Source organism: Schistocerca serialis, chromosome 2, assembly GCF_023864345.2.
Source record: "Schistocerca serialis cubense isolate TAMUIC-IGC-003099 chromosome 2, iqSchSeri2.2, whole genome shotgun sequence".
In the NCBI taxonomy this organism is placed as follows: Eukaryota; Metazoa; Arthropoda; class Insecta; order Orthoptera; family Acrididae; genus Schistocerca; species Schistocerca serialis.
This window is the reverse complement of record NC_064639.1, coordinates 129965708-129984907: the sequence shown is the minus strand read 5'-3', so window position 1 is coordinate 129984907 and position 19200 is coordinate 129965708. Positions and strand designations below refer to the sequence as shown.

The following is a 19200-nucleotide window of genomic DNA, read 5'->3' as shown; positions in this document are numbered from 1 at the left end:
GTGACCTGTCACTCGTATGTTTGTAATTACCTCTACCACTAAACATTCTCTTTCTGCATTCATGTCACTCCTTGAAGTTACGGTCCTGCTGAACAGTGCCACTCGTAGCTATATCAAACTTCTTCACCATCAGCAGGAAAGTGCTGTAATAATGGAGGAATATGTTTGCTACACTAGTTACGAAAACATGTAACCACTCCCATTAAGAATCCTTCTGTATTTTACAGTCTCCATAACACTTTCAACGTATCAATTAAACATTCACATTTAAGCTCTTAATATCCAAACTCGTCGACAGGCAGATCGCTAATATCCCAAAGCCAAGAAGTAAGTAAGTAATTAAGTTAGTAATTCCATACAATCTTCTTTTGTTTTTCTTATTTGGAACAAAGCCATTGTCATCCTGACCTCTGCTTCTCTGGCATCAAAGTATAAAGGGCCCCTTCCCCCTCAAGAAAACATTAGCCCTCTGTTGTGCCTTGTGACTGTACTGCACTTATATTTGCATTTCTTCTATGCACATAAATAAAGAATATGCATGCAGTATGTGGTCTTTCCTTTACTACTACTACCATAAATTAAGGTTTCTGCATGACCATCTTTCATCACCACAGAGAAAGGATGTGGGAAATATTGCTACCTTTGAATAGCAACATGTACCACCACACACTGCCCCAAAAGATAATTCCATGAGAGAACAAGGATCAAAATTTTGCAAAGTAAGCCAATGCTCTTCTTGCTAGGTCAACACACTGAGAGAAGCTTCTAAGTGGAAACTGAATTTCTTGATTAATTTAGTTACGTATTGAATCCATTATACTTGTTATGTAACTGTATTCCAAAAATTTTACACAGACTGTTTCATGTACTGTGTGGCCAATTAATGTCTGCTTCTGTTGCTAACAGGTCACTCCTATTTGTTAGAAACAGCATAATATGAATTTGTGCGTGATTAAGGTTTAAACTATTTACTGTGAACCACTTGTAAGCCTGTTCAGCTACCATGTTAGCTGTGTTTGATAAGGTTAAGTTTGAACTCTTGATTCATATTTTTTGTTTGGTAATTTGGGGGAGCGGACCAAACAGCGAGGTCATCAGTCCGATCAGATGAGGGAATGATGGGTAAGGAAATCGGCTGTGCCCTTTCAAACAAATCGTCCTGGCATTTACCTGAAGTGATTTAAGGAAATCATGGATGGCCAGATGCGGGTCTGAACCATCGACCTCCTGAATACGAACCCCGTGTGCTAACCATTGTATCATCGTGCTCGGTCTTGATTAGTATGCTTCTTTCATTGGCAAAGCATTACAATTTTTGAACCATCCTTTAAAATCATTGGAAGACCATGTATGAAGGTTAAGAATAAGAATGGGCCTAGTGCTGATCCTTGTGGGAACGTACATGTTGTTATTGCAAAAATGCAAAATGGTTGAAGATGGGCCACTTTCTTGTTAGACCCCAAATTTAATTTCAAACCAGTTTCATTGCCTGTTGTTATTAAGGTTATTAGCGGTACTGTAGAATTATTGGAAATGATTTTTTAAATAATTTTTATCACCAACTGCAACAAATTTGAAGATGCACAATACCTGGTTTCAGATTTGGCATATTTATCTTCAGAGTGCATTTGCAGAGTTATATGCCAAAGCCTCATATTCTAACCTAATAGCAGTGTGATGCTGTGAAATATACTTTTCAATGACAAAATTGTCATTTGTGAAGATCAGGTATTTGTATGAACAACACTGTGTGCATTGTTACTGCTACTTCACAAGTAACTTAAGTACAATATAATAATCGGCATTATCACATATTGGGCAAAATACATATTTTTATAAACTTGCCACACTTGCTTCTGTGTAACATAATTGAAACATGAGACTGCAGCATTTATGATTGGTGGGATAGGGAGGGACAGAGGAAGAAAAGGTTCAGATCTTGTTTTCACTGAAAACTTCAAGTACCTCTTTTCTTGTGGAGATTTTAGTGTTATCATTGATCAATATTTTGTTTCTTTTTATAACATTAAAGGATAGGACAAGATCAGAATCAATAATGAAATTGAACAGACAAGACTTTAAAGAAAAAGGAATTAAAAAGTGCTGAAGAGGCCAATCGGTAAATCAAAGGTAAGGAAAGGAAAGATAAGGAAAATGACACAGCAGATAAAAAGATGGACACACATGCCAAGAAGAACGCCTGTCTATGGGGTCCACATTAATTGCTTCTTTCAAGTCAATTTTACATTTGCAGATTCACATTGTAGTTGTCTTCTTTACAGGAGGTATGTTTCATTATTTTTAATGTGTAGTAAATTTGTCTGACTGTTATGAAAATTATTTTGAGCAAATAAGGAAAGCTGATGCATTGAACTGACAATTGCTTTTATTCAGATTCCTTCAATTTCACATGGTGATTTTGCTTCCTTTTGGCATATTTTTAATTTGTTCTGTTTACTTACTTCCTGGTTTCTAGTAAAATCTGGCTTTCACAAAATTTTATATTTATTCCAGGGTGCAAATACATATGGTCAGCTTGGAGTTGGTTATAAATCTGAGCTTTGTGCTGAACCTGTTGAAGTGAGAGCTCCAACAATTGACCCAAAGTTGCTTACAAGACTTTGTGGAGGAGGAGGCCATACACTCATTTTGGATAAAAATGGAAACATTTATTCCTGTGGCTGGAATAACAAAGGCCAATTAGGTCGGTCTGTGGAAGAACAAGCAACATCTTTTGAACATATAGCAGCTCTTTCAGGCCATCATATCATTGATATCAGTTGTGGCTGGGAAACAAGTTTTGCTCTGACAAGGGATGGGAAATTATTTGGTTGGGGCTCCAATGTCTATGGACAACTGTCTCTGCCAAGGGATCAGGTTAGTGTGTTACAAGATTATGCCGAAATTTACTTTTCCTGTGATGAAAGAAAATCATCTTGTTAAATGTTGTTGATTGCTCAAACCCAGCCACTACTTTGCCACTGTAATTCCCATGATTGGTCAGAGCATCTGTAACTCACATATCTTTAAAGATCTTTGGTAGACTTGCCTCACAAACTTTTACCCAAAACTGAGCTTGACTCCTTTACATATTTATTGCTGTTCTTGCAAATTCATACATTTCAAGGTAATATGCAAAGAAAGGCTATTAACAGTGATCCTGAGCAGACTTCTTGATATTTGTTGGTGATGAATCATTTTGCCATCCTCTCTATGTGGTATATAATTTAAAAACAATTGAGAATAAACAAACAAACATATTGTAGTGATACTGAATAATGTTTTAGTTTTTTTTCTTTCCAGGTGAAATATAGTAAAAAGTTGTATATTATAATGAGATATATACAGTATTAATTATGTTGAGTATAACGTGTATTTTAATTTTATCAATTACACATTTACTATTGTCAGCAGTTGATGTAATTAACAATGGTGTGTTACAAGGTGTGTGAAAAAAATAGTGAGACTGAGCAACAGTCTTGTCACCTTCAAATTAGTTCCCTTCAGCAGAAGTACACTGGCGGAGTCATCAGTTTTGGTAGCAGTGCTGAAAGGCTTCAGCAGGTAGGGCCTTGTTGGTCACATTCTATTGAAAGTTCTGCAGAGTCCCAAAATGACATTATTTCAAGACTTTTTCAATTTTTGGAAAAGAAAAAAGTCACAAGGACTCAGATCAGGTAAATAGGGGGGCTTTGGAGCAACAGAAATGCCTTTTGAGGTCAAAAATCCCATGTGGAAGCAGCCGTGTGACACAGGGCCTTGTCACTCTGCAGCATCCACTTGTCTACACTGTTCAGTCTCACTCAAGTCATCTGTTTCTTGAACTTTTCAAGAATGTCTTTGTAAAACAGTTGGTTGACAGTTTGTTCTGGAGGAACAATTGCACGAGATCATGCACACGTTTGAAATTTCCATTGATTTTTGACGTTGACGGTCTCCCTCAGCGAGGTTCATCTTCAACATGTTCCAAAAGTGATTTGTGCCAGCGAAAAACTTCTGCTGTTGATAAGAAATTGTGCCTACAGGCCTGTTTCAACTTTGCAATGGTGACACTTGTGGATTCTCCAAGTTTAACACAAAACTTGATTACCTAACGTTGCTTTAAATTCCTCTGTTCCATTTTTGTAACACACAACAAAAACACAGCTTCACTGATGATGCTCTCAGAAATCATGCGAGGGCTGTATAGAGCTGAAACTCAGACTAAGCATCTGGAAGAGATGAATACTCCGTTGTCAGTCTGGCTATGTTTCTCAAACACCTTATGTGTTACCTGCTTTTATGCACAGTGAAAGGGTCACTTCATTAAGTGAGACACTACATTATCTCTGAAACAATGTAGAATCAGCTTTTCTGGAGAAGTCTGTAAACTTCAGATGTGAATTTTTCTGAGGGCACATCTCTTTTGTGAAAGTTTGATTTTGTACAGTCTTACTTAAGCAGAATCAAGGTGTCTGTTAACAGCAGTTTTGTTTTTCTAATTTATGAATATATTGCCTTTCAGTGTGTCCTGATGATGTTGGTCAGAATTTTTTTTTTTAGATGTCTGTGGTATTTACTTTGTGTACACCACACATTTCAAGATACTCAAAAGGGAAAGAACTCTCAATTCCTTAAAAAGTGCTTTGTAGTTTTTTAGTCTGTCTCTCTTTGCTGTTAGTTGTGACAGTAACAGAAATTCCTGGATGGAAAAATACATAAAATAAGGGGGAAATAACTCCACATTATATAATTAAGGGGAGACTGGCCAATGATCCCTTCAGTGTAGATCAACACCACACTCGAACTCTTATGAAAATTGGTGAAACGCCACAAGTAATGAAGGTAATGGGCAAGGGCACTACGTCAAAAGTGTGCAGGTAAGTTGAGAATTTGGATCTGATGAGAGGCGTTCTGGGGTAGTCCATGCAGTTGACAATGACCACTGTTTCTGAATGGCTCAGTGGCCAGAGCTTCTACATAGTAAGCAGGAGACAAGAGTTCGAATCCCAGTCTGGCACAAATTTTTAACATTTCCTGTTGTTGTAAATCAGTGCCCATTAACAGCTACATGTCATAATTCGTTTGAGTCTTGTGTCAAAATGGTTTCTGTGGCTTTCCAAGTCACCTGACATCCAACCTATTTGGAATAATTTTGATGCCGTCAACTGGGATGTGTGTCCTTTGGACCCTGCTCCAATGAATTCTCGTGAGTTGTGGGTACCAGTTGAGTGCTTATGGATTAGGGATGGATCCTTAAGAGTTTTGGTGTCGTGTAGAGTTCTGTCTTATGTACTGTTGCCATCATCAGGGTAAAAGTAGGTGCTACACGCTACTAGCAGGTATGTCTAATTCAGTTGTTTGTAAATGTTTGTCGTAAAGTATTTACATCTACATTATTCAGAATAATGATCACTGATGTACTGAAGAGGCAAGATAAGAGAGACCTGTAAAGAATAGGCTGAGCTGGAAAATAAATTCATCTGCTGGACATACAACATGCATTAAAATAATTCCATGCAATAAAATTATGTTCATGAAATTGTCTGCCAATAAATTAATTAAAAATCCTGAGAGAGAGATCATGAAATTTTTTGATTACAAAATTACTTATTTTACTGATGTGTTCTAACTATTAGAGTTGTATTGTAACATGGAACTAAGTTTTATGGTATCATTCTATTAAAAGAGATGTGTACAATATTTGCTTTTCTGTGCTCTATGATCTTTCTTACCCAGTTATTTACATGTTCAATGTAGAATAAGACGCATGATGACAGTTTTCACCTACACAAAGAACAGTCAGAAATAAAAGCCATGATAAAATCTAAAACCGTTTTAGGCCCAACTCATGATTGCAACAGGAAACTTTGAATTTGTAGTTTCACACTTATGCCACAAAACCACACACTGTACATCACATAATAATTTATTAATATAAGTATGGTTTTTTAAACAAATTGTAAACATGAGCTTGACAGTACCTTGTGCTCCATAGAGAATGTCTTTAACAGCAAATGTAGATAATACAGAATGTAATTGCAATTGTTTTCTTTTTAAATCTGAGCCAAGAACTAAGTGTATTTGATCTTAAATATTTTAAAATTGTACAAGTAATACAACTATTTAAATAGCCAAATGTAGGTTTACAATCACTGGAAGAATGTATCACTCTTACAATCAGTTTGGAGGTATATTTTCATGTCATACTGACCAACTAATTACAATTTTTTTAAAGGTTACATTCAGTGCCTCACCTCTCCAGTTGACAGACCATAAAGTGAAACAACTTTCATCTGGTCTAAGACACACAGCAGTTGTCACTGAACTGGGTGATGTATTTGTTTGTGGTAGTGGAAGAAAAGGGCAACTAGGAATTGTACATCATGGCCAGCCACTTAAAGAAAGTTATACTTTACAACACGGTAATTATTAATTGTAGAGAGTAATACTTCATGTCTGTTGTTATAATATGCTGACATTTATTTTCTTACGTGCAGCAACTTTGGAAAATATATTTCAGACAGTATCCCCTAAGTCCTACTTTTATGTCGCACTGCACATGTAATTGTTTGAAAATTAATTATATTTTTCATACTACGTCATCACATTTTGTTCATGTGTGTGTCTCAATGGCTAATATTTATTTTGTAGTTTCATGTGATAGTATTTTCAACTGAAATGAATAATTTACTTGAATAGAAGTACTTGTTTTTAACTGCAGAATTAATGTGCTAGGTGTTAACATTGGCTCCACTAATTACTGCAGAAGGTTCAAACAAGTTATCTTCTAAAGCTGTTTTATAGATAACTTAAGTGTTTTGGGATAAACCAGACAACTGAAACCATCTGCAAATATCGCCAAACTCTTATCTATACATATTTTATGATGCAGTTTATAGTAGATTCACATTTTTTAAGCAACTTAAAGTTTTTTAATTTTTGACTGATTTAAGTATGGCTATTTTCAGCAAGAAGTTTTCTCATATTTATTATATAGACATAATTTACAGACCTATTTGTTCTGATTCTTTATATTGTGCTTCATAATGTATGTTACATAATGAGAGCAAGCTGTTCTCGCTTGGTCCACTCCCCTTATGAAAATACCAATTGATGACTGATTTTTATCCTGTGTGTGTGTGTGTGTGTGTTTTGACTTAACCACGTTATCATTTCATAATACGTTGTATATAAAGAAGAAGATTCAATGAACAGAATGAGTTCTCCATTGATGTATGTTTCAACATCTATGATGAACTGCTCATTTTTGTTCGCTGTGCTGTGCTCCTGACATCCTGTTATATACAGTGCCCAGTTGCAGTATCCAACCACCATGTACTGTTCCCTCCAGCCTGGCTTGCTATGAAGAAATGACACCCTGACAGCTAGGCATAATGACAAATTCAGTGCCTCCTAGGTGTCAGTGTGCACCTCACAAACGTTTTTGCTGAAGAACGTAAATGCAGATAATTAATTTTTTTGCCTTTTATATGTAACTTTGCTGAAATTTATTCAGTATTTTTAATTTTTTTTAAACTGTTAAAAAAAGTAACAATAAAATCAGTCAGAGTAGATATTCCTTATGCGAATACAAACAAAAATGAGTTTTCACTCCACTTACAAAACCTCAGTCTTTATCTATTATTGACTTCAGTACTGTTAATGATGCATTGGGAATCACTTGCAGCATTTTTATTTAGGTATTATTTAATTCTTTTTTATCATTCCACTAGTGAGTACGCGACATGTTGCAATGCCATTCAAAGAAAGAAATTGTTTATGCTTAAATTCTGTTTGTTGAAGTGCTTTTGAATACATAATATTTTTTGTTTTACTATCTGGTGCTTACAAAAATAAATCAGAAGGTTTTCCAAAGCATGAAAAGGCCACTTGTTAAAAGCATTTGCCAAATTAGTCCACACACCTGTAACGATTGTCCATGTGCTTTGTTGATGGCTATTGCAAATCGAATTGTATGATTTTATTCCAAATATCAAATGTTTTGCAAAACATTTACTGGATGCATGTTGTAGTTGTACATACATATTGATCATCAAATTTAATTTCTGTACATCTCACCATAAAACTGATGATCTGAGACATAACTGATGATCTGAGACATGCATGACATTCATCAGTGGCTGTTGAACATGGTATAATTGATAGAGTTTGTTGAAAGTCACCAGAAAATGCAGTGAGTGCATCACCTAGCATCTGTTCTTCTCCTCTCAGTCCTTTGAGTGTATGATGAAGTGCTCCCAGTGTATTTGTGCACCATTGTTCATTCATCCTATGTGATGCTTTGATGTATTGGAATGCTTTACACATTCCAGAACTTTTGTTGATATCGCATATCGGTATCTCTGTGATTTGTGTGTTGGACAGGAATTCACTGCTAATGCATTGTTTGGATTCCACCAAAAAGAGTTGCCACAATTCCAGATAATGTGATTGCCAGTGGAATGTTATTGCATCATCGTATGATTGTCAAAATAAGAGAAATGAGAAAAGTTTTCCCTGTTTTCCTGGAAAATACAATCTACCACTTTGGCTTGTAATTGCGATCATAATTCTGTCATACACTACTAGAAAATATTTTTCTGGGCCATATTTTGAAAGATTAATTTGAACAAATGTATCCAATTCATTGGCATTAAAGTGTGTTTCTCATTTCAAATCATGATCTAAAAGGTTGTTAGCAGATTGATTTGGTGTAGCCTTTTCCAATTGTGCCTTGTGACTGCTAGATATATGTCCTCAGTCAAAACCTATGCCTCATTATACGTGTCTGGTCTGAATTGAATGTCCAGTTTTTGGTTCATAGCATGTAAATGATATAGAGTGTCTTCACTTATGTAGTCTTCACATTTAACCAAATATATGAACTGACCTGTCACTGTTTGTATTTGATTCAATTCAGTTATGTCATGCATGCATACTCATCCACCAAAAACACATTAACCTGCTAAACTATATGAAATACACACTTGAAACAACTCACATGTCAGATATTGTAAAATGGTCGTACTGATTCAGAAGCCTTCGCTGGTAGACGCACAACAACTCACCAAAGTTTCATCAAAGTTGGATGAATAGTATGGGAATGTAAATGGGTCAAATGGAGAAGCAGAGAGAGAGAGAGAGAGAGAGAGAGAGAGAGAGAGAGAGAGACAGGGAGTCCTCTTTTTATCTACTGACAGTCTGAACATGAGCACTAGCTTGTTGAAACCGATAACGGCATTATGAAATGCTCTTGTGGCTGTGTCAAAAAATATAAAAACAAAAGAATGTAAGTCAATTACTTTATTTCCAAGAAGTGTCATTTTTCCAAAGAATGAGAAAGGATGCACACACACACACACACACACACACACACACACACACACACATACATTTTATTGTTTGGAGAGGCTCAGATTAAAACAGAAGCAGCAGAAGAGAGTGGAAATATAAAACCCAAGAAAACTTGCCCATGAACAGGCAAGGATAGTTGCATATTGCATACTGCCATATCAGCCGGGAGGTGGGGGCAGAGTGTCAGACTGAGACAGAGGGACTCAGCTGAAACAACAATGTAGATTATGATTCATAGACCTAACAACCTTACTGAAGTGGGGGATCAAATCAGAGGTATATGCATGATAAGAGCTGATGGAGATTGAGGCTAGTAATTATGAGTTACTCCTTCTCTTCATCTGCTTCTTATTTTCTGTGTTCCTTTTTCCCTTTTTAAAAAGTTTTCTTGTTATTCCCTACAATTTGTCTGTGAAATTGCTATATACTTTTCCCATCTCTGAGAAGAGTCTTTATGATTTTCAGAATGTAAGAACCTTCGTGTTCTGAAATTAATATCAGATTATTGTGCTCTAATCAGTGACAACATGTCAAACAAGATTTTTTTTAAATTTTATGGTTATAAATGTAGCTTCCATTTAGCCAATTTTGCATGGAATTAAAATGTAGTATATTTAGTACTTCTAGTTTGTAGACACACTACTCTTATGCTTTTAATGAAACTGATAAGCTACATTGCTGTCAAGCATGCGTAATACTTTATAAAACACACAGTAATTTCAGAGGAAAAAAATAAAACAACTTGAGTAGGCACAGCATTAAAATACTTGCCTTCTATTCAGGAGGAGTTGGGTTCATATTCCAGTGTGGACATCTTGTTATAGATTCTTTTGACAATTCTGCTGCCATTGCTGTATGCCTTTCTTCTTAAACTTGGGTACTTCTTTGGTGTTAATGGCTGTAAGCTTTCTAACGGCCTGTTCTGCAGAATGCCATGAAAAGGACTGTATCCTCTTCTCTTTACATAGCATAACTTTTAAAGAAATTTTTTGAGTTTTCTTTCTCCAATGCTTCAACTGGATTTTTTCCCCTGTTAATTTATTACTTAATTATCTGACCTAGAAGACTAGATAAACTTATTTTTCAGAAAATAATGATTATTCTACTCCAGAATCACAGAAGGTTGGAGCAGTCAGCAAATGCTTGTTATCAAATTGCTTACACATGGCATTGTTTGTAGGTTTTCTGTCCTTAGATATTTGATGGAACCATTGCTGATTCTTAGTTGTGAGACACGCATTGTTTTCTTTTCCCTGCATATGACTTCGATAATTGGCTTTCCTAATGTCCAATTTGACGGTGAATTCTCACATATGTTATCTTACATGTTGTGACATTCGTGGATGGTGTGCATTTAGTATCTATGTCATTATTTTTCATATCAATAACGGAAATTCCTGGATGGAACCATACATAAAATGAGTGAAAGGCAACCACTTACCTATAGCATATGTATGATTCATAGACATATGTAACAAAAAACAGTGCTCATTAGCTTCTGAGGTCTCTCTTTTTCCAGTATTTTCATTGGGGGGGGGGGGGGGGGGGGGGAGATGCAGGGGAGGAGCCAGTGGTCATTCTAGTGAGACCCTCCCCTGGGAATGCAGAATCTGTAGTAGAAATAAGTTGATAAAGAAGCAGGAGCATAAGATCTGTGCCCTTCAGGTGCAGTTACAATACACAAAGGGGGAATTAGATAGGTTGAGGGAGGTGAAGGGTGCTGGGGAATAGGAACCGGCTGTTGGTAAGAAGGCAGCTAACAGGAGGAGGTATTCAGACAGTTGTACTTTGTGTATATGCAATCGATTTGACCAACTGTCAGAGTTGAGTGGAGAGGAGCCTCTTGTAGCTGAAGGTGAAGGAAACATGCAGTAGTCCTCAGCAGTTAGGAGGGCTAAGTCAGTTGCAAAGTCTAATAGAAAGAAGGTCCTGCTGCTGGGCAGTTCACATGGTAGAGGTGTGAGCCAGCAGTTGCAGGAAATGACTACTCAAACTGGTGGCACAAATGTGCATTTCGTGCAACTGTTTCAGTGTCTGCATTTCATACAACTGTTTCAGTGTCGTGATCGGCCTTGTCGTAATGCAGCTGTAAGGTGCGTTAACAGAGGGCTGGAGAAGGCACTGATAGCATGGATGAAATTTCAATGGTGCTAGTTAAGTCTAACAGTAGATCGGGTTTCTTTTGGCATGGCCTGCACCTCAGTAGGTGTGGGAAGGGGAGGCTGGGAAAGCTTATAGGTGACAGTGTAGTGGGTGGTGGTGGTGGTGGTGGTGGGATCACTCATGGAAAAATTCTTGTAGTAGTTGGTGTTAGATCTGCACCTTTTTTTAGATTGAATTCCAGTGATAGGTATACCTGCTTAAAGGAAACCCCTCTAACTAAGGGATCACATTCAGAGGATGTCATGTTTCCAAGTAGAGAAGGAATTAGCATATTTCATCAAAATATAGGAGGTATTAGAGATAAAGTTAGTGAACTGCTTATAGATGTTGACTCTGAAATTATTGGTATATGGAAGCACCACTTAAATAATTTGACAATTCAGATATGCTTCCTTTACCAGGATACAGATTAGCTGGGTACCTTGTGGAGTGTGGGAGTGACCATGTACATAAAAATAGTATTCCATTTAAGTCCATACATAGATCACGGCATTGCACTGAACAGGTATTTGAATGTTGTGCAGGGGCAGTTGAATTTAGTGAAACTGAACATCTAATTTTTGTTGTTTATAGGTCTCTTAACTCTTGACTTCAGAGCATTTCTGCTCAGGCTAGAGAGGGTTCTGGATTCACTTTATAGGAAGTACCAGAAATTAGTTATGGGTGGTGTATATGATTGTGCAAGAAAAAGGATGTTGGTAGATCTTCTAAGTTCATATGATCTGATGCAGACTGTGTTTTTCCAACTAGTGTGCAGGGGAACAGTAGCACAGCCATAGACAATATTTTTATTCATTACTAGATGGGCATTCTGTTAGTAAAAGAGTGAATGGCCTTACAGACCATGATGCACAAATTTTAACACTAAAAGGCTTTTTTACTTGAACAAATGTCACATATAATTACAAACTATGTAGGAAATAGAGAGTTTTTTAAACCTCATCAAGGAACAAGAGTGGCATGATGTTTATAGTATCAATAACATAGATGACAAATATAATTCTTTCCTTAGCACATTTTTCATGCTCTTTGAGAGCTGCTTTCCATTAGAACATTCTAAATGGGATACTAGCAGTAAAAGGCAGCCTGGGTGGCTGACTAGTGGGGTAAAGATATCATGTAGAACAAAGCGGGAATTATATCAAAATGTTAGTAGCAGTCACAATTAAGCCACAGTAGCCCATTACAAACAGTATTGTAAGGTGCTTAAAAATGCTATTAGGAAGGCAAAGAGTATGTGGTATGCAAATAGAATAGCTAATTCACATGATAAAATTAAAACCATATGGTCAGTTGTGAAGGAAGTGTCTGGTCAGCAGCACAAGGTTGACGATATAAAGTCAGTAAAAATATTTCTGTAACTGATAAATCAGATATATGTACAGTATAACAGTCATTTTCTGAGCATTGCTGGTGAATTAAATAAAAATTTACTTTCTACAGGGAATCATATAACTCTATTGGCAAATGCCTTTCCAAGATTAACGTCTCAAATACTCCTCTGTGATACAGACAGGGGGGAGGGGGCGGGGAGATTGAGTCAGTAATTAAATCACTGAAGATTGAGGACTCTCGTGGATATGAAGGAGTGCCTTGCAGAATATTAAAGTACTGTGCTGCACATGTTAGCCCTGTACTTAACCATATTTGTAATTTTTCCTTAATGAATGGTCGGTTTCCTAAACATTTAAAATACTCAGTAGTAAAGTCGCTTTATAAAAAGGGAGAAAGGGATGATGTAGACAATTTTAGACCTATTTCTATGCCATTAGTGTTTGCTAAAGTTATTGAAAAGGCTGTGTATGCAAGGATAATTGATCATTTTATAACACATAATTAGCTGTCAAATGTACAGGGATGGGTTAAACAAAAAGTTTCAGATGCTAGGCAAATGTTTTGATTTAACTAAAGCGTTTGATTGTGTTGATCACAAAATATTGCTCCAGAAGTTGGACCATTAAGAAATATGGGGAGTAGCTCACAACTGGGTCACCTCTTACTTTAGCAACAGACAGAAAAAAGCCATTATTCACAGTGTTGAGAATGGCTGTGATGTAGGGTCTGAGTGGGGTATGGTCAAATGGGGGGTGCCCCAGGGATCAATGCTGGAGCCACTACTGTTCCTTATTTATAGAAACGATATGCCCTCTAGTATTACAGGTATCTCTAAAATATTTCTGTTTGCTGATGACACGACCTTGGTAGTAAAGGATGTTGTGTGCAACATTGGCTTGGTTTCAAATAGTGCAGTTCATGACATAAGTTCATGGCTTGTAGAAAATAAACTAATGCTAAATCACAGTAAGACTCAATTTTTACAGTTTCTAACACACAATTCAACAAAACCCAATGTTTTAATTTTACAGAATGGGCATGTGATTAGTGAAACTGAACATTTCAAATTTCTAGGTGTTCAGATAGATAATAAACTGTTGTGGAAAGCCCACGTTCAGGATCTTGTTCAAAGACTTAATGCTGCCATTTTGAAAATTGAAATGGTATCTAAAGTAAGTGATTGTTTGACATGAAACTCAGTCTACTTTGCTTATTTTCATTCACTTATGTTGTTGTTGTTGTGGTCTTCAGTCCTGAGACTGGTTTGATGCAGCTCTCCATACTACTCTATCCTGTGCAAGCTTCTTCATCTCCCAGTACCTACTGCAACCTACATCCTTCTGAATCTGCTTAATGTATTCATCTCTTGGTCTCCCCCTACGATTTTTACCCTCCACGCTGCCCTCCAATACTAAATTGGTGATCCCTTGATGCCTCAGAACATGTCCTACCAACCGATCCCTTCTTCTGGTCAAGTTGTGCCACAAACTTCTCTTCTCCCCAATCCTATTCAATACTTCATTAGTTATGTGATCTACCCATCTAATCTTCAGCATTCTTCTGTAGCACCACATTTCAAAAGCTTCTATTCTCTTCTTGTGCAAACTATTTACCGTCCATGTTTCACTTCCATACATGGCTACACTCCATACAAATACTTTCAGAAATGACTTCCTGACACTTAAATCTATACTCGATGTTAACAAATTTCTCTCCTTCAGAAACGCTTTCCTTGCCATTGCCAGTCTACATTTTATATCCTCTCTACTTCGACCATCATCAGTTATTTTGCTCCCCAAATAGCAAAACTCCTTTACTACTTTAAGTGTCTCATTTCCTAATCTAATACCCTCGACATCACCCAACTTAATTCGACTACATTCCATTATCCTCGTTTTGCTTTTGTTGATGTTCATCTTATATCCTCCCTTCAAGACACCATCCATTCCATTCAACTGCTCTTCCAAGTCCTTTGCTGTCTCTGACAGAATTACAATGTCATCGGCGAACCTCAAAGTTTTTATTTCTTCTCCATGGATTTTAATTCCTGCACCGAATTTTTCTTTTGTTTCCTTCACTGCTTGCTCAATATAAAGATTGAATAACATCGGGGAGAGGCTACAACCCTGTCTCACTCCCTTTCCAACCACGGCTTCCCTTTCATGACCCTTGACTCTTATAACTGCCATCTGGTTTCTGTACAAATTGTAAATAGCCTTTCGCTCCTTGTATTTTACCCCTGCCACCTTTAGAATTTGAAAGAGAGTATTCCAATCAACATTGTCAAAAGCTTTCTCTAAGTCTACAAATGCTAGAAATGTAGGTTTGCCTTTCCTTAATCTATTTTCTAAGATAAGTCATAGGGTCAATATTGCCTCACGTGTTCCAACATTACTGCGGAATCCAAACTGATCTTCGCTGAAGTCTGCTTCTACCAATTTTTCCATTTGTCTGTAAAGAATTCGCGTTAGTACTTTGCATCTGTGACTTATTAAACTGATTGTTTGGTAATTTTCACATCTGTCAGCACCTGCTTTCTTTGGGATTGGAATGATTATATTCTTCTTGAAGTCTGAGGGTATTTCGCCTGTTTCATACATCTTGCTCACCAGATGGTAGAGTTTTGTCAGGACTGGCTCTCCCAAGGTCGCCAGTAGTTCCAATGGGATGTTGTGTACTCCGGGGGCCTTGTTTCGACTCAGGTCTTTCAGTGCTCTGTCAAACTCTTCACGCAGTATCGTATCTCCCATTTCATCTTCATCTACATCCTCTTCCATTTCCATAATATTGTCCTCAAGTACATCGCCCTTGTATAGACCCTCTATATACTCCTTCCACCTTTCTGCTTTCCCTTCTTCGCTTAGAACTGGGTTTCCATCTGAACTTTTGATGTTCATACAAGTGGTTCTCTTATCTCCAAAGGTCTCTTTAATTTTCCTGTAGGCAGTATCTATCTTACCCCTAGTGAGATAAGCCTCTACATCCTTACATTTGTCCTCTAGCCATCCCTGCTTAGCCATTTTGCACTTCCTGTCGATCTCATTTTTGAGACGTTTGTATTCCTTTTTGCCTGCTTCATTTACTGCATTTTTATATTTTCTCCTTTCATCAATTAAATTCAATATTTCTTCTGTTACCCAAGGATTTCTACTAGCCCTCGTCTTTTTACCTACTTGATCCTCTGCTGCCTTCACTACTTCATCCCTCAAAGCTACCCATTCTTCTTCTACTGTATTTCTTTCCCCCATTCCTGTCAATTGTTCCCTTATGCTCTCCCTGAAACTCTGTACAACCTCTGGTTCTTTCAGTTTATCCAGGTCCCATCTCCTTAATTCCCACCTTTTTGCAGTTTCTTCAGTTTTAATCTACAGTTCATAACCAATAGATTGTGGTCAGAGTCCACATCTGCCCCTGGAAATGTCCTACAATTTAAAACCTGGTCCTAAATCTCTGTCTTACCATTATATAATCTATCTGATACCTTTTAGTATCTCCAGGATTCTTCCATGTATACAACCTTCTTTTATGATTCTTGAACCAAGTGTTAGATATGATTAAGTTATGCTCTGTGCAAAATTCTACCAGACGGCTTCCTCTTTCATTTCTTAGCCCCAATCCATATTCACCTACTATGTTTCCTTCTCTCCCTTTTCCTACTGTCGAATTCCAGTCACCCATGACTATTAAATTTTCGTCTCCCTTCACTATCTGAATAATTTCTTTTATGTCATCATACATTTCTTCAATTTCTTCGTCATCTGCAGATCTAGTTGGCATATAAACTTGTACTACTGTAGTAGGTGTGGGCTTCGTATCTATCTTGGCCACAATAATGCGTTCACTATGCTGTTTGTAGTAGCTTACCCGCATTCGTATTTTCCTATTCATTATTAAACCTACTCCTGCATTACCCCTATTTGACTTTGTATTTATAACCCTGTATTCGCCTGACCAGAAGTCTTGTTCCTCCTGCCACCGAACTTCACTAATTCCCACTATATCTAACTTTAACCTATCCATTTCCCTTTTTAAATTTTCTAACCTACCTGCCCGATTAAGGGATCTGACATTCCACGCTCCGATTCGTAGAACGCCAGTTTTCTTTCTCCTGATAACGACATCCTCTTGAGTAGTCCTCGCCCGGAGATCCGAATGGGGGACTATTTTACCTCCGGAATATTTTACCCAAGAGGACGCCATCATCATTTAATCATACATTAAAGCTGCATGCCCTCGGGTAAAATTACGGCCGTAGTTTCCCCTTGCTTTCAGCTGTTCGCAGTACCAGCACAGCAAGGCCATTTTGGTTATTGTTACAAGGCCAGATCAGTCAATCATCCAGACTGTTGCCCTTGCTACTACTGAAAAGGCTGCTGCCCCTGTTCAGGAACCACACGTTTGTCTGGTCTCTCAACAGATACCCCTCCGTTGTGGTTGTACCTATGGTATGGCTATCTGTATCGCTGAGGCACGCAAGCCTCCCCACCAACGGCAAGGTCCATGGTTCATGGTTCATACAACTTATGTTGTATGGTATTATATTGTGGGGAACTCTTCCCATTCTAAAGGATATTTTTGGCTCAGAAACGGGTGGCTTGGGCAATAAGTGGTGTAAGTTTGCAAACCTCTTGTCAACCCCTGTTCATTAGTCTGGGTATTTTGTCGTTGGCCTCTCAATATATATATATTCTTCACTGCTGTTTCTTGTTAGAAATATCAGCTTATTCCCAAGAATAATTCACTCAGTTAATACTTGGCAGAAATCCTACCTGCATTTGTATCGGACTTCCTTAACTCTTGTGCAGAAAGATGTGCAGTATACTGGTGCATCCATTTCAATAAGCTATCACAAGAATTCAAAAATCTTAGCTGTGATCCATGCGCTTTCAAATCGAAACTGAAGAGTTTCCTCCTCGGTCACTCCTTCTATTCTGTTGAGGAATTCCGTGAAAAATTAAGCTGATTCTTATGTTATGTTGTTGATTGCATTTACTTAAACTTATGGCTTGACTCTTTTTGGATTCATAAGTATTTTATTTTTATCTGGTATTACTTTTATGTTGCAATTTCAGTAACTGACACGTTCCATGTCCATGGACATTTGCTTCTGTGGAACTTGATGTGTAAATAAATAAACAAATAAATAGTAGAAAGTACACACACAACCATGCAGACATCCAAACACACTCTACTGCAGCTGTGACAACATTGAAAACTGATTATTGAGTTATTGAGAGCAGTTACCTGGACTGATGGATGTGTGTGGGGGGGGGGGGGGGGGGTTGTAGGGAAGGATGCGTGATGCAACGAGGGGGTATTGATGTAGTGTGAGATGGGAATGGAAAAGACAGATGACTCAGAGACAGGGAGGGAGGAAGGGATGGATGGATGGATACATACATACATACATACAGAGAGAATTTCCATTTGCATAGTTTAGAGAAGCTTGGGCTGGAAGGGAGTGTCCAAATGGCCCACATAATAAAGCAATTGTTGAAGTCATTTGTGTTGTGGTGTGGAGCATGTTTGGCAGCTGAATGGCCAAATTTGCAGTTGGCCACAATTTGGCAGTGGCCACTCATGAGAGTAGACTGCTGGTTATATGTTGGTTGACCAGTTGATTTGGGGCAGGGACAAATAGCTAGGTCATCAGTCCCATTGGATGAGGGAAGGCTGGGGAAGGAAGTAGGCCATGCCATTTCAAAAGAACCATCCCAACATTTGCCTGAAGCGATTTAGGGAAATCACGGAAAGCCTGAATCAGGATGGCCAGACTCAGGTTTGGACTGTCATCTTCTCGAGTGCGAGTCCTCACTGCACCACCTCGCGCTGTTGGTTACATGTCATTTCCACATAGAATGCTGTACAGTAATTACAGCATGGCTGATACATAACACGGCTGCTTTCACATATGGCCCTGCCTTTTATGGGATAGGTATTGCATGTGGCTTCAGTAGGAGATGGTGGGAAGGTATGTGAGACAGGTCTTGCATCTGAGGTGTCCACAAGGGAATTAACCATGGTGTGTAGGACTGGGAGCAGAATTGGAATAGGGATGGATATTCTATAGGGTGGGTGGGTGGCACAACAGTACTTGGGGTGATGTGGGTAGGATTTAGGGTAGGATATACCTCACTTCAGGGTACAATGAGAGGTAGTCGAAGTCCTGGTGAAGAACGTAGGTGAGCTTTTCAAGGCCAGGGTGACACTTGGGGATCTAAGGAGTGTTGGTTGTGGCTGGTTAACAGGTTTACTGATGTCAGTGGAGCAGATAGCATGGAAGACCTGTTTATGGGTATTGGTTATTGGTACAGTTTGACAACTCCTGCTTTCCACTGCAGATATGGCATTCACTGGCAGCAAGAC

General features: G+C 38.0%; 1 protein-coding gene across 2 annotated transcripts in view; it reads left to right on the top strand.

Moving 5' to 3' along the window:
* LOC126456828 (secretion-regulating guanine nucleotide exchange factor) overlaps positions 1–19200 on the top strand; it is a 72827-nt gene that overhangs the window by 26413 nt on the left and 27214 nt on the right. For both annotated transcript variants that reach the window (XM_050092631.1, XM_050092630.1), the window contains exons 2-3: positions 2515–2877; positions 6218–6404. In XM_050092631.1, coding sequence (XP_049948588.1) covers positions 2515–2877; positions 6218–6404 — 550 coding nt within the window. The remainder of the gene's footprint in view (positions 1–2514; positions 2878–6217; positions 6405–19200) is intronic.